Source organism: Camellia sinensis, chromosome 12 (assembly GCF_055761805.1).
Source record: "Camellia sinensis isolate YWXY chromosome 12, ASM5576180v1, whole genome shotgun sequence".
NCBI lineage: Eukaryota > Viridiplantae > Streptophyta > Magnoliopsida > Ericales > Theaceae > Camellia > Camellia sinensis.
The window spans coordinates 121642857-121659959 of NC_138972.1; the positions used below are offsets into that span (position 1 = coordinate 121642857).

General features: G+C 37.2%; 1 protein-coding gene across 7 annotated transcripts in view; it reads left to right on the forward strand.

Moving 5' to 3' along the window:
* Positions 1-17103, forward strand: part of LOC145804749 (mannosyl-oligosaccharide glucosidase GCS1-like) — a 29213-nt gene that overhangs the window by 4929 nt on the left and 7181 nt on the right. For all 7 annotated transcript variants that reach the window (XM_082899749.1, XM_082899751.1, XM_082899750.1 and 4 more), the window contains exon 8: positions 3761-3868. In XM_082899749.1, coding sequence (XP_082755875.1) covers positions 3761-3765 — 5 coding nt within the window. In that variant the 3' untranslated portion in view covers positions 3766-3868. The remainder of the gene's footprint in view (positions 1-3760; positions 3869-17103) is intronic.

Below are 17103 nucleotides of genomic sequence, written 5' to 3' on the forward strand. Positions count from 1 at the left end.
TTTTTTGAAATCAGATAACTGTATGCAGAATTTTTAGGATCATGGCATGTCTTTGATAGTTTTGTTGCAAGTAACATGTCACTATAAGCCTAGTCACATTGGTGACTGCAGGAAAATTATACAATTTGTTAAAACCTACCATCACCTACTCCACCTACTACACCTACCACCACCTACTCCACACCTACCACTACCACCTACTACCACCTACTACCACCTACTCCACTACATCTCCTATATAAGGAGCCCCTCACCATTTGTAATATACATCAATTCATCAATCAATAATACATCATTTTTTACATGGTATCAGAGTTATAAGATTTAGGCCTATATTCCTTTCTTTCCGGCGGGCAGCCGTCCGGCAACCATGCCTTCGCTGCCCGCTGGAGTTTTTCAACACACCTGTTTTCGAAAATGTTCTTTGCCTGCCTTTGATTCTCTCAAATACCCAACGTTTCAAACACCTGGCCATTCATTTGACTTCAATCCAGCAGGTTCTGCATGCACTAGCGCAATTGTTGCCTCTTGGTCACTCAGACACCTGCTGCAAACCTCCCTGTATTACTTTGATCCATTGAAGCCAAAGATCTCGTTCTTGACTTGATTTGCTTGTTCCTGGCAAAGCAACCATCAAGCAGAATGACACCGATTTCACGCATCTCGCCCTGCTTCGGAGCATCTCAAGAGAGGGACTTGCCCCAATTTCACTCCCTTTTTTGAAACCCATTTCGTCAATACCAGTATCGCAACTGCCTCCTTTGTCTTCTCCACCTCCATGGTTGTCCACGGCCACGACACCACCCTTCCGATCTCTCTCGACGAACTGCTCGTCCACTGTGGCGACTGGTTTGGTCCGTCGAGCCTTGCTGTCATGTCTTCGTCTCATGTATACCGACCTGTAGCGAGAACAGGTGAAGTCTTGCCTCCACAGGTTGAAACCACGTCGTTGAAGAACGATCCAACGACTTTTCTGAGCCTTTCGCTTCCCAGATAGGTACTCGAATCTTCATCATCCTTCTCTCTCTCTCTCTCTCTCTCTCTCTCTCTCGGGAGCTTGCAGAGATGGGATCGGTTTCACTGCCGATAGGCGCTGGAATAGCCAGATTCAAAAGAGCAACTCTCTGTTCTTGCGCGTGTGTGGTGGACGTTGGTAATGGAGTCCAGCTTCCCCACCGTCTTTTTGGCAGCTGTAAGTGTGGGATGTGATGTAAAGCAAAGCGTAAGGGGCTGATGTACTTCACTCTGTCATGATATTTGTTAATATATATAGTTATATATATTCGGCACAGTGGGTTCTCACCTGGCACAGCAAGTTTGTTTGGTGGGCCATCAGAAGTTTTGGTGGAGTTACACGTGGGTGAATTTTGGCCCACGGTTTTGGGTTTCAAAACAAGCACATGGTTTGGTTTGGTGATCTTGACTTATGGTGGGGCCAGCCAAGTTTGATATTTTTTATTACCAGCAATGAGGTTGTATAGTGGCTTGTTTGGAGATGGGGCCCGCCACTACACATTGTTGGTAAAGCCACATTTCAGGTGAAGCTTTGTTTAACAAAAAAAAAAAAAGAAGAAGAAGACGGACTGCACACCAAACTCTTTTTATTCATGTTGGGGCTCACCCCGATCACCATTTTACACCAAAAAAAAAAAAAAAAAAAACAAACAAACAAACAAAACAAACCAACCAAAACCACCCACTGGCGGGATTTTTTTTTTTCCCTTCTCTACTCTACTGCAGGTCTCTTCTTCTTACTTTTATCATGGGTGTCCCGTGCCAGTCCGATCTCCGTGCTTCCTAGTCCGCGAAGCACGTTCACTCCCCCCTGCTCCTCCACTGCAGCATATGGCGGACCTCCAAATCGAAACATCACGGTGGCCTTCTGCTTCAGCTCCTTGTTTTCTACCTTTAGCACACTTATCTCTGCTCGCGCATCCTTATACATGCGTTGGAGCAGAGCCAGCTGGGCGTTTAACTGCTGCACCTCATTTGTCCTGCTCTGCAGCCGGTGCGACAAGTTTGTGACCGCAGTCATGGTTTCCACACATGACTTCAAAGTATACTGATTGGCCTCAATATCAGTTTGCACCGCCATTTTTTGCTCCACCGACCGCATCGGAAAGTTCAACGGAGCAAAACCCGAGGCGCTTGGTTGAGGTTCACTGGCCACTGCACCAGTTATCTCTCTTGTTGACTCGTTGAGGTCGGGAAAGAGAGTGAGCAGACCACGGGACGAAGAGGCCATATTCTGGGTAGCTGAATGGGAAGACGAGGCCATGTTATAGGTTGCTAAATGTTTCTGAGAAGGGTTGGTTACAGAGTGTTACAGCGTATCTCTCTCAGAAAAGGAAGAGTTTTTCAGAGGATTTTAGCAGGTTTTTTTGTCTCAGCCTCAGCCTCAGCCTCAGCCGCAGCCTCCGTCTTGGTTAAATAGCCGAGGCAGACACGCGCATCACGCGCCACTTGACGCTAGACGACAAAACGGGCGCGCAAGCCAATGTGGTGACGTGCCTCGCCATCATGTCCGGCACATCTTTTTATGACTTGGGCGCGCCTTTTGATGGCACGCCTTTTGAAAGATTGAGCACACCTTTTGAGGGTGCGACTTTTTAAGGGTCCGACAAGACTCTGTAAACTGTCCCGACATTGATTCCGGTTAGCTCCTTCATGGGTCCGACAAGACTCAGTAAACTGTCCCGACATTGATTCCGGTTAGCTCCTTCATGGGTCCGACAAGACTCTGTAAACTGTCCCGACAATGATTCCGATTAGTTTCTACAAGGGTCCAGCAAGACTCCGTAAACTGTCACAACAACTGTCACAACATTGTCTGCTACAACGGTCCGACATGACCCCATAAACTGTCTTCTACATCGGTCCAACACGAGCCAGTGTCTTCTACATCGGTCTGCCATAACCATACAGTCTTCTACAACGGTCTGACACGACCATACAGTGTCTCCTATCCATTTTTTATTTTTCAGATTATTTTCTTATTTTGTTACTCTCTCCAAACTCAAGTTGGTTAGTTCCTATCCCCCTTGAGTTTGCGGGGGGCTGTTAAAACCTACCATCACCTACTCCACCTACTACACCTACCACCACCTACTCCACACCTACCACTACCACCTACTACCACCTACTCCACTACATCTCCTATATAAGGAGCCCCTCACCATTTGTAATATACATCAATTCATCAATCAATAATACATCATTTTTTACACAATTCTTAAGATACAGTTTTTATTATTATTATTGTTATTCTTATTATTATTATTTGGATGGTCTCATTGTGTTTAAACTTAAAATTATGAATATGTTGATAAAAGTTATTCAGCCAGTTCATAGGCTTAAGGAGACTTTTTCAGCTCTCAGTTTGAAAAGAACAATGCTCGTCTCCCTTTTTTTTCGAGGCTTAGGGAGAGCTTGACCAATTCTTAAATTTTGTGATCAAGATTAAGGAAAATTATACAATTCCTATGATCTCTTTTCTTGACCACCTCTTAAATTTTGTAGAGCTTTTTGATACACATGAAGATGTGTAGGTTTTTTTTTTTCTTCTCCTCTTTTGTATACGGATGGCATTCCGTAGATGCCTTTTTTAAATGAATCTTACTTAACTTATCAAAATAAGATGTCAAGCGGTTCAAATAATCCCGGTGGCCATTTCATTTTATGTTTAAGTTGTATTCAATTGTACAAAATCTATATTTTGCATAAAATGAACTGCTTTGATATTATGATATGTTGTTTTCAGCTTGATTCTGAGTCCATCTCCACTGGTAAGGCTGCAGTTGCGAGTTTGTTGGGTGGAATTGGCTACTTTTATGGCCAATCAAAAATCTCAGTCCCAAGTAACTCGAATGTAAGTTTTACAGATCTGTATGTGTCATCTTAATCATATCAAATCAATTATGTCTTCATCAATTCCATTTGAAACACACTATCTCCATCTAATATGATTAACTGTGTTTTGAGGGAGAGCGAGGAAGAGAGGTGGTTTGAGTTTACAAAAGTTATTAGGATACATGGGCTGGGTTTACAGGTTAGCTGTAAAAGGTTTATTTGATTTAGCTTGATTGTCTGCATGATTTAATTAGGGGCCAAGTCATTGCTAATTAGAGTGGCCTGTAGGTTGAGTAACTTTAGGCCCAACAGACATCTGAACTTCTGCTGCAATAAAGTATTTGGAAGGCCTTTTTTGGAGAACAAAATTTTAGATATGATGTTGTCTTTTGACCGTCTTTTTTTTTTTATTTCTAGGTCTTGTTTTATATCCCCACGGCTTACAAAGTCAAGCTTATGTTGATAATAATAATAATAATAATAATAATAATAATAATAATAATAATAATAATAATAATAATAATAATAATAATAATAATAATAATAATAATAATCTGATTTATGACAAAGATCAGATTTTACTAGATTTCAGGTTGATCCTAGATTTTTAAGGATCCTTCTGAACCTCTAGCCACTGGATTCTTTTCCAGCCTACATCAAATCTCTATCTGGAATGTTTATCATGTAAATAAGAAATTTGATGTAGAGCAGTTTGCAATTTGAAATTTGCAAATAATATTATGGAAAGGGAAACATTGAAATTTTAAATAAAAAAAATGGCACTTTATTTTGAAAAAAAATAAAAGTTGAAATTTGATGACGCACTTTTGAAAATAAATTGGGACACATTTCGGGAAACAATAAGTAATGGAAGGACAATTGTTTAGATTGATCACTCTGGTAGGAATCCTTTAAATTTGTTAGAATTCCCTTGGTCGGGCAACTATCACCCAGTGGGTGATGACGATGACTTCGAGATCCAATGTTAAGTGTTATACAAAATTGGCTGGTTCCATTCACCTATCCTTGGGTTTGTTGCATAGTATCCTGGACACTATTCGTGGGTTATGTTATGTCAATAAGGCAAACATGAGGTTATGCTACTAGTACTGTTTGATCATTCCCTTGTGGAAGGAGTGATATATTGATAGTAACAACAGATGTGCCCTTTTCTGACCAAACTTACCTCCTTTTGCATGGAGAGAGCATTAGCAGCTTTCAAACTGGGGCAGGATACCCTCCTTTCCAGGATTGTATTATTGCCTCTTTGAATGATTTAGTGAATCCTAGGTCTAACTTCTAAATTAGGACAAGGCGACCCTAACCCCCAAATAGGCATGAATGCAAATTATGTGTTTATGTGATATTTTGGAAACGATTTGATTTGATTTGATTTGAATCCAGCGATCTAGCAACGCGAAAGACAGTGATTTCATTCCCAAAGTCTGGGGAGTCTGACGTGGCAGTGATTTGATTCTGTGGCAATCCGAGTTATTTGGGGGCAATGATGCAGTCACAAAGATTTGGGGGTTCAATTTAGGCAGTGATTCATATTTTTATCATGATTTGAGTAATCAGTAGTAAATTAGGGGAGTGATTTCCCAGTTTTAAAGAATTTGAGTCTGCATTTGGGTTCTTTCCTTAGTGATCAATGAAGAAGGGGAAAAAGAAAAGAATGATTGCCTTTTTAAAATTTAAATCCCCAAGAAAAGAAGTTGTTAAAGAATAACATTAAAAAAAAAAGTAACTTTAAAACTTAAGTAGAGCCTCGGAGATTATGGAAGGTGTTTGATCGAATAAGAATCTTTAAGTCATTGACTTTAGGGAGAATTTCGACTTTTACGAAAAATGGTAGATAAGGAAATGGTGACCAAATCTTCAATTTTGAATAAAATTTGAAATCCCCTAGAAAGACATTTGACTAAGGAGACAATTGTTTGATTAGATACTTGGAATAAGATCGAGAGCTCCGTGGGAGAAAAGAATTGTGAACGAAAACCCGTGTAGAATTTTAGAAATTATGGAAAGTTTTTGATTAGACAGAAATCCTTAGGTTTTTGACTTTAGAGGGAATTTGATTTTATGGAAAAGTGTTGATAAGGAGGTGATGACCGAGTCTTTCACTTTGAAGTGAAATTTTGAATTTCCTTAGAAGACATTTGATTATAAGGTGACTGTTTGATTGATTTCTTGGAATAAGATCTAAAATTCTTTGGAAATTTTTTGAAAATAAAATTTGAATAGAGTTCTGAAATTATGGAAAGTTCTTTTCATCCGGTAAACACCTTTGGGCCGCTGACTTTGAGGGAAACTTAATTTTGTGGAGAAATGTTAGACAAGGAAGTAATGACCGAGTCTCTCATTTCGAATAAAATTTTGGTTCCTGTACAAGATATTTGGCTAAAGGACGATCGTTTGGTTGATTCCTTGGAATAAAATCCGAACTTTTTAAACTTTTGAAAAAAAAAGAGGAAAGGAAAACATTGAAATTTAAAAAAATAAAATAAAAACGGCACTTCATTTTGAAAAAATATGTTTAAAAAAATAGAAGTTGAAATTTGATGACGCACTTTTGAAAATAAATTGGGGCACATTTCGGGAAACAATATGTAATGGAAAGACAAGTGTTTAGATTGATCACTCTGGTAGGAATCTTTTAAATTCGTCAGAATTCCGTTGGTCGGGCAAGTATCACCCACAGGGTGATTACGATGACTTCGGGATCCAATGGTAATTGTCAAATGAAATTGACTGGTTGCATTCACCTATCCTCGGGTTTGTTGCATAGTATCCCGGACACTATTCATGGGTTATGTTATGTCGATATGGCAAGCAGGAGGCTATGTTACTAGTACTGTTTGATCATTCCCTTGTGGAAGGAGTGGTATATTGATTGTAATGACTGTTGTGCCCTTTCTTGACCAAACTTACCTCTCCTTCTGCATGGAGAGAGCATTAGCAGCTTCCAAACTAGGGCAGGATACCCCCATTTCCAAGATTGTATTATTGCCTCTTTGAATGATTTAGTGAATCCTAGGTCTGAGTTCTAAATTAGGACAGGGCAACCCTACCCCCAAATAGGCATGAATGCAAATTATGTGCTTCTGTGATATTTTGGAAACGATTTTATATTTGATTTGATTCCAGCTATCTAACAACGAGAAAGATAGTGATTTCATTCCCAAAGTCTGGGGAGTCTGACGTGGCAGTGATGTCATTCTGTGACAATCCGAGTTATTTGGGGGCAATGATGCAGTTACAAGGATGTGGGGGTTCAATTTAGGCAGTGATTCATATTTTGATCATGATTTGAGTAATCGGTAGCAATTAGAGGGGTGGTTTCTCATTTTTTAAGAATTTTAGTTTGAATTTGGGTTCTTACCTTAGTGATCAAAGAAGAAGAGGAAAAAGAAAAGAATGATTGCCTTTTCAAAATTTAAATCCCCGAGAAAACATGTTGTTAATGAATAACTTCTAAAAAAAAAAGGAACTTTCCCACTTAAGTAGAGCCTCAGAGATTATGGAAGGTGTTTGATCGAATAAGAATCTTTAAGTCATTGGCTTTAGGGGGAATTTCGAGTTTTACGAAAAATGGTAGATAAGGAAGTGGTGGCCAAATCTTCAATTTTGAATAAAATTCGAAATCCCCTAGAAAGATATTTGACTAAGGAGACAATTGTTTGATTAGATACTTGGAATAAGATCGAGAGCTCCTTGGGAGGAAAGAATTGTGAACGAAAACCCGTGTAAAATTTTAGAAATTATGGAGAGTTTTTGATTAGACAGAAATCCTTAGGTTTTTGACTTTAGAGGGAATTTTGATTTTATGGAAAAGTGTTGATGAGGAAGTGATGACCGAGTCTTTCACTTTGAAGTGAAATTTTGAATTTCCTTAGAAGACATTTGACTATAAGGTGACTGTTTGATTGATTTCTTGGAATAAGATCTAAAATTCTTTGGAAATTTTTTGAAAATAAAATTTGAATAGAGTTATGAAATTATGGAAAGTTCTTTTCATCCTATAAAAACCTTTGGGCCGCTGACTTTGAGGGAAACTTAATTTTGTGGAGAAATGTTAGACAAGGAAGTAATGACCGAGTCTCTCATTTCGAATAAAATTTTGGTTCCTGTACAAGATATTTGGCTAAAGGACGATCGTTTGGTTGATTCCTTGGAATAAAATCCGAACTCTTTTAAACTTTCGAAAAAAAAAGTAGAAAGGAAAACATTGAAATTTTAAAGAAAAAATAAAAACGGCACTTTATTTTGAAAAAATATGTTTAAAAAAATAGAAGTTGAAATTTGATGACGCACTTTTGAAAATAAATTGGGGCACATTTCAGGAAACAATATGTAATTGAAAGACAGGAGTTTAGATTGATCACTCTGGTAGGAATCTTTTAAATTCGTCAGAATTCTGTTGGTCGGGCAAGTATCACCCACTGGGTGATTACGATGAGTTCGGGATCCAATGGTAATTGTTAAACGAAATTGACTGGTTGCATTCACCTATCCTCGGGTTTGTTGCATAATATCCCGGACAGTATCCATGGGTTATGTTATGTCAATAAGGCACGCAGGAGGCTATGCTACTAGTACTGTTTGATCATTCCCTTGTGGAAGGAGTGGTATATTGATTGTAACGACTGTTGTGCCCTTTCTTGACCAGACATACCTCTCCTTCTGCATGGAGAGAGCATTAGCAGCTTCCAAACTAGGGCAGGATACCCTCGTTTCCAGGATTGTATTATTGCCTCTTTGAATGATTTAGTGAATCCTAGGTCTGAGTTCTAAATTAGGACAGGGCAACCCTGCCCCCCAAATAGGCATGAATGCAAATTATGCGCTTCTGTGATATTTTGGAAACGATGTTATGTTTGATTTGATTCCAGCTATCTAACAACGAGAAAGACAGTGATTTCATTCCCAAAGTCTGGGGAGTCTGACGTGGCAGTGATTTGATTCTGTGGCAATCCGAGTTATTTGGGGGCAATGATGCAGTTACAAGGATGTGGGGGTTTAATTTAGGCAGTGATTCATATTTTGATCATGATTTGAGTAATCGGTAGTAATTAGGGGGGTGGTTTCCCAATTTTTAAGAATTTTAGTTTGAATTTGGGTTCTTACCTTAGTGATCAAAGAAGGAGAGGAAAAAGAAAAGAATGATTGTCTTTTTAAAATTTAAATCCCCGAGAAAACATGTTGTTAATGAATAACTTCTAAAAAAAAAAGGAACTTTCCAACTTAAGTAGAGCTTCGGAGATTAGGGAAGGTGTTTGATCGAATAAGAATCTTTAAGTCATTGGCTTTAAGGGGAATTTCGAGTTTTACGAAAAATGGTAGATAAGGAAGTGGTGGCCAAGTCTTCAATTTTGAATAAAATTCAAAATCCCCTAGAAAGACATTTGACTAAGGAGATAATTGTTTGATTAGATACTTGGAATAAGATCGAGAGCTCCTTGGGAGGAAAGAATTGTGAACGAAAACCCGTGTAGAATTTTAGAAATTATGGAGAGTTTTTGATCAGACAGAAATCCTTAGGTTTTTGACTTTAGAGGGAATTTGATTTTATGGAAAAGTGTTGATGAGGAGGTGATGACCGAGTCTTTCACTTTGAAGTGAAATTTTGAATTTCCTTAGAAGACATTTGACTATAAGGTGACTGTTTGATTGATTTATTGGAATAAGATCTAAAATTCTTTGAAAATTTTTTGAAAATTAAATTTGAATAGAGTTACGAAATTTGGGAAAGTTCTTTTCATCCGGTAGAAACCTTTGGGCCGCTGACTTTGTGGGAAACTTAATTTTGTGGAGAAATGTTAGACAAGGAAGTAATGACCGAGTCTCTCATTTCGAGTAAAAGTTTGGCTCCTGTACAAGATATTTGGCTAAAGGACGATCGTTTGGTTGATTCCTTGGAATAAAATCCAAAGTCTTTTAAACTTTCGAAAAAAAAAGTGGAAAGAAAACCTTGAAATTTTAAAGAAAAAATAAAAACGGCACTTTATTTTGAAAAAATATGTTTAAAAAAATAGAAGTTGAAATTTGATGACGCACTTTTGAAAATAAATTAGGGCACATTTCGGGAAACAATATGTAATGGAAAGACAAGTGTTTAGATTGATTACTCTGGTAGGAATATTTTAAATTCGTCAGAATTCCGTTGGTCAGGCAAGTATCACCCACTGGGTGATTACGGTGACTTCGGGATCTAATGGTAATTGTTAAACGAAATTGACTGGTTGCATTCACCTATCCTCGGGTTTGTTGCATAGTATCCCGGACACTATCCGTAGGTTATGTTATGTCAACAAGTCAAGCAGGAGGCTATGCTACTAGTACTGTTTGATGATTCCCTTGTAGAAGGAGTGGTATATTGATTTTAACGACTGTTGTGCCCTTTCTTGACCAAACTTACCTCTCCTTCAGCATGGAGAGAGCATTAGCAGCTTCCAAACTAGGGCAGGATACCCTCATTTCCAGGATTGTATTATTGCTTTTTGAATGATTTAGTGAATCTGATGTCTGAGTTCTAAATTAGGACAGGGCAACCCTACCGCCCAAATAGGCATGAATGCAATTTATGTGTGATATTCTGGAAACGATTTGATTTGATTTGATTTGATTCCAGCGATCTAACAACGAGAAAGACAGGGATTTCATTCCCAAAGTCTGGGGAGTCTGACGTGGCAGTGAGCTGATTCTGTGGTAATCCAAGTTATTTGGGGGCAATGATGTAGTTACTAGGATGTGGGGGTTCAATTCTGGCAGTGATTCATATTTTGATCATGATTTGAGTAATCGGTAGTTAGTAGGGGGGTGGTTTCCCAATTTTTAGGAATTTTAGTTTGAATTTATGTTCTTACCTTAGTGATCAAAAAAGAAGAGGAAAAAGAAAAGAATGATTGCCTTTCTAAAATTTAAATCCCCGAGTAAACCTGTTGTTAAAGAATAACTTCTAAAAAAAAAAAAGGAACTTTCCAACTTAAGTAGAGCTTCGGAGATTATGGAAGGTGTTTGATCGAATAAGAATCTTTAAGTCATTGGCTTTAGGGGGAATTTTGAGTTTTACGAAAAATGGTAGTTAAGGAAGTGTTGGCCAAATCTTCAATTTTGAATAAAATTCGAAATCCCTTAGAAAGACATTTGACTAAGGAGACAATTGTTTGATTAGATATTTGGAATAAGATCGAGAGCTCCTTGGGAGGAAAGACTTGTGATCGAAAACCCGTGTAGAATTTTAGAAATTATGGAGAGTTTTTGATCAGACAGAAATCCTTAGGTTTTTGACTTTAGAGGGAATTTGATTTTATGGAAAAGTGTTGAGGAGGAGATGATGACCGAGTCTTTCACTTTGAAGTGAAATTTTGAATTTCCTTAGAAGACATTTGACTATAAGGTGACTGTTTGATTGATTTCTTGGAATAAGATCTAAAATTCTTTGGAAATTTTTTGAAAATAAAATTTGAATAGATTTATGAAATTATGGAAAGTTCTTTTCATCCGGTAGAAACCTTTGGGCCGCTGACTTTGAGGGAAACTTAATTTTGTGGAGAAATGTTAGACAAGGAAGTAATAACCGAGTCTATCATTTCGAATAAAATTTTGGTTCCTGTACAAGATATTTCGCTAAAGGACGATCGTTTTGGTTGATTCCTTGGAATAAAATCCGAACTCTTTTAAACTTTCGGAAAAAAAAGCGGAAAGGAAAACATTGAAATTTTAAAGAAAAAATAAAATCGGCACTTTATTTTGAAAAAATATGTTTAAAAAAATAGAAGTTAAAATTTGATGACGCACTTTTGAAAATAAATTGGGGCACATTTCGGGAAACAATATGTAATGGAAAGACAAGTGTTTAGATTGATCACTCTGGTAGGAATCTTTTAAATTCGTCAGAATTCCGTTGGTCGGGCAAGTATCACCCACTGGGTGATTACGATGACTTCGGGATCCAATGGTAATTGTTAAACGAAATTGGCTGGTTGCATTCACCTATTCTCGGGTTTGTTACATAGTATCCCGGACACTATTCGTGGGTTATGTTATGTCAATAAGGCAAACAGGAGGCCATGCTACTAGTACTGTTTGATCATTCCCTTGTGGAAGGAGTGGTATATTGATTGTAACGACTGTTGTGCCGTTTCTTGACCAAACTTACCTCTCCTTCTGCATGGAGAGAGCATTAGCAGCTTCCAAACTAGGGCAGGATACCCTCCTTTCTAGGATTTTATTATTGCCTCTTTGAATGATTTAGTGAATCCTAGGTCTGAGTTCTAAATTAGAAAAGGGCAACCCCACCCCCCAAATAGGCATGAATGCAAATTATGTGCTTATGTGATATTTTGGAAACGATTTTATATTTGATTTGATTCCAGCTATCTAACAACGAGAATGACAGTGATTTCATTCCCAAAGTCTGGGGAGTCTGACGTGGCAGTGATGCCATTTTGTGGCAATCCGAGTTATTTGGTGGCAATGATACAGTTACAAGGTTGTGGGGGTTCAATTTAGGCGGTGATTCATATTTTGATCATGATTTGAGTAATCGGTAGTAGTTAGGGGGTGGTTTCCCAATTTTTAAGAATTTTAGTTTGAATTTGGGTTCTTAACTTAGTGATCAAAGAAGAAGAGGAAAAAGAAAAGAATGATTGCCTTTTTAAAATTTAAATCCCCGAAAAAAATGTTGTTAATGAATAACTTCTAAAAAAAAAGGAACTTTCCAACTTAAGTTGAGCCTCGGAGATTATGGAAGGTGTTTGATCGAATAAGAATCTTTAAGTCATTGGCTTTAGGGGGAATTTCGAGTTTTACGAAAAATGATAGATAAGGAAGTGGTGGCCAAATCTTTAATTTTGAATAAAATTCGAAATCCCCTAGAAAGACATTTGACTAAGGAGACAATTGTTTGATTAGATACTTGGAACAAGATCGAGAGCTCCTTGGGAGGAAAGAATTGTGAACGAAAACCCGTGTAGAATTTTAGAAATTATGGAGAGTTTTTTATCAGACAGAAATCCTTAGGTTTTTGACTTTAGAGGGAATTTGATTTTATGGAAAAGTGTTGATGAGGAGGTGATGACCGAGTCATTCACTTTGAAGTGAAATTTTGAATTTCCTTAGAAGACATTTGATTATAAGGTGACTGTTTGATTGATTTCTTGGAATAAGATCTAAAATTCTTTGGAAATTTTTTGAAAATAAAATTTGAATAGAGTTATGAAATTATGTAAAGTTCTTTTCATCCGGTAAAAACCTTTGGGCCGCTGACTTTGAGGGAAACTTAATTTTGTGGAGAAATGTTAGACAAGGAAGTAATGACCGAGTCTGTCATTTCGAAAAAAAATTTGGTTCCTATACAAGTTATTTGGCTAAAGGACGATCGTTTGGTTGATTCCTTGGAATAAAATCCGAACTCTTTTAAACTTTCGGAAAAAAAAGTGGAAAGGAAAACACTGAAATTTTAAAGAAAAAATAAAATCGGCACATTATTTTGAAAAAATATGTTTAAAAAAATAGAAGTTAAAATTTGATGACGCACTTTTGAAAATAAATTGGGGCACAATTCGGGAAACAATATGTAATGGAAAGACAAGTGTTTAGATTGATCACTCTGGTAGGAATCTTTTAAATTCGTCAGAATTCCGTTGGTCGGGCAAGTATCACCCACTGGGTGATTACGATGACTTCGGGATCCAATGGTAATTGTTAAACGAAATTGGCTGGTTGCATTCACCTATTCTCGGGTTTGTTGCATAGTATCCCGGACACTATTCGTGGGTTATGTTATGTCAATAAGGCAAACAGGAGGCCATGCTACTAGTACTGTTTGATCATTCCCTTGTGGAAGGAGTGGTATATTGATTGTAACGACTGTTGTGCCGTTTCTTGACCAAACTTACCTCTCCTTTTGCATGGAGAGAGCATTAGCAGCTTCCAAACTAGGGCAGGATACCCTCCTTTCTAGGATTTTATTATTGCCTCTTTGAATGATTTAGTGAATCCTAGGTCTGAGTTCTAAATTAGAAAAGGGCAACCCCACCCCCCAAATAGGCATGAATGCAAATTATGTGCTTATGTGATATTTTGGAAACGATTTTATATTTGATTTGATTCCAGCTATCTAACAACGAGAATGACAGTGATTTCATTCCCAAAGTCTGGGGAGTCTGACGTGGCAGTGATGCCATTTTGTGGCAATCCGAGTTATTTGGTGGCAATGATACAGTTACAAGGTTGTGGGGGTTCAATTTAGGCGGTGATTCATATTTTGATCATGATTTGAGTAATCGGTAGTAGTTAGGGGGGTGGTTTCCCAATTTTTAAGAATTTTAGTTTGAATTTGGGTTCTTAACTTAGTGATCAAAGAAGAAGAGGAAAAAGAAAAGAATGATTGCCTTTTTAAAATTTAAATCCCCGAAAAAAATGTTGTTAATGAATAACTTCTAAAAAAAAAGGAACTTTCCAACTTAAGTTGAGCCTCGGAGATTATGGAAGGTGTTTGATCGAATAAGAATCTTTAAGTCATTGGCTTTAGGGGGAATTTCGAGTTTTACGAAAAATGATAGATAAGGAAGTGGTGGCCAAATCTTTAATTTTGAATAAAATTCGAAATCCCCTAGAAAGACATTTGACTAAGGAGACAATTGTTTGATTAGATACTTGGAACAAGATCGAGAGCTCCTTGGGAGGAAAGAATTGTGAACGAAAACCCGTGTAGAATTTTAGAAATTATGGAGAGTTTTTTATCAGACAGAAATCCTTAGGTTTTTGACTTTAGAGGGAATTTGATTTTATGGAAAAGTGTTGATGAGGAGGTGATGACCGAGTCATTCACTTTGAAGTGAAATTTTGAATTTCCTTAGAAGACATTTGATTATAAGGTGACTGTTTGATTGATTTCTTGGAATAAGATCTAAAATTCTTTGGAAATTTTTTGAAAATAAAATTTGAATAGAGTTATGAAATTATGTAAAGTTCTTTTCATCCGGTAAAAACCTTTGGGCCGCTGACTTTGAGGGAAACTTAATTTTGTGGAGAAATGTTAGACAAGGAAGTAATGACCGAGTCTGTCATTTCGAAAAAAAATTTGGTTCCTATACAAGTTATTTGGCTAAAGGACGATCGTTTGGTTGATTCCTTGGAATAAAATCCGAACTCTTTTAAACTTTCGGAAAAAAAAGTGGAAAGGAAAACACTGAAATTTTAAAGAAAAAATAAAATCGGCACTTTATTTTGAAAAAATATGTTTAAAAAAATAGAAGTTAAAATTTGATGACGCACTTTTGAAAATAAATTGGGGCACAATTCGGGAAACAATATGTAATGGAAAGACAAGTGTTTAGATTGATCACTCTGGTAGGAATCTTTTAAATTCGTCAGAATTCCGTTGGTCGGGCAAGTATCACCCACTGGGTGATTACGATGACTTCAGGATCCAATGGTAATTGTTAAACGAAATTGGCTGGTTGCATTCACCTATTCTCGGGTTTATTGCATAGTATCCCGGACACTATTCGTGGGTTATGTTATGTCAATAAGGCAAGCAGGAGGCTATGCTACTAGTACTGTTTGATCATTCCCTTGTGGAAGGAGTGGTATATTGATTGTAACGACTGTTGTGCCCTTTCTTGACCAAACTTACCTCTCCTTTTGCATTGAGAGAGCATTAGCAGCTTCCAAACTAGGGCAGGATACCCTCCTTTCCAGGATTGTATTATTGCCTCTTTGAATGATTTAGTGAATCCTAGGTCTGAGTTCTAAATTAGGACAGGGCAACCCCACCCCCACATAGGCATGAATGCAAATTATGTGCTTATGTGATATTTTGGAAACGATTTTATATTTGATTTGATTCCAGCTATCTAACAACGAGAATGACAGTGATTTCATTCCCAAAGTCTGGGGAGTCTGACGTGGCAGTGATTTGATTCTGTGGCAATCCGAGTTATTTGGGTGCAATGATGCAGTTACAAGGATGTGGGGGTTCAATTTAGGCAGTGATTCATATTTTGATCATGATTTGAGTAATCGGTAGTAATTAGGGGGGTGGTTTCCGAATTTTAAAGAATTTTAGTTTGAATTTGGGTTCTTACCTTAGTGATCAAAGAAGAAGAGGAAAAAGAAAAGAATGATTGCCTTTTTAAAATTTAAATCCCCGAGAAAACATGTTGTTAATGAACAACTTCTAAAAAAAAAAGGAACTTTCCAACATAAGTAGAGCCTCGGAGATTATGGAAGGTGTTTGATCGAATAAGAATCTTTAAGTCATTGGCTTTAGGGGGAATTTCGAGTTTTACGAAAAATGGTAGATAAGGAAGTGGTGGCCAAATCTTCAATTTTGAATAAAATTCGAAATCCCCTAGAAAGACATTTGACTAAGGAGACAATTGTTTGATTAGATACTTGGAATAAGATCGTGAGCTCCTTGGGAGGAAAGAATTGTGAACGAAAACCCGTGTAGAATTTTAGAAATTATGGAGAGTTTTTGATCAGACAGAAATTCTTAGATTTTTGACTTTAGAGGGATTTTGATTTTATGGAAAAGTGTTTATGAGGAGGTGATGATCGAGTCTTTCACTTTGAAGTGAAATTTTGAATTTCCTTATAAGACATTTGATTATAAGGTGACTGTTTGATTGATTTCTTGGAATAAGATCTAAAATTCTTTGGAAATTTTTTGAAAATAAAATTTGAATAGAGTTATGAAATTATGTAAAGTTCTTTTCATCCGGTAAAAACCTTTGGGCCACTGACTTTGAGGGAAACTTAATTTTGTGGAGAAATGTTAGACAAGGAAGTAATGACCGAGTCTGTCATTTCGAATAAAATTTTGGTTCCTGTACAAGATATTTGGCTAAAGGACGATCGTTTGGTTGATTCCTTGGAATAAAATCCGAACTCTTTTAAACTTTCGAAAAAAAAAATTGGAAAGGAAAACATTGAAATTTTAAAGAAAAAATAAAAACGGCACTTTATTTTGAAAAAATATGTTTAAAAAAATAGAAGTTGAAATTTGATGACGCACTTGTGAAAATAAATTGGGGCACATTTCGGGAAACAATATGTAATGGAAAGACAAGTGTTTAGATTGATCACTCTGGTAGGAATCTTTTAAATTCGTCAGAATTCTGTTGGTCGGGCAAGTATCACCCACTGGGTGATTACGATGACTTCGGGATCCAATGGTAATTGTTAAATGAAATTTGCTGGTTGCATTCACCTATTCTCGGGTTTGTTGCATAGTATCCCGGA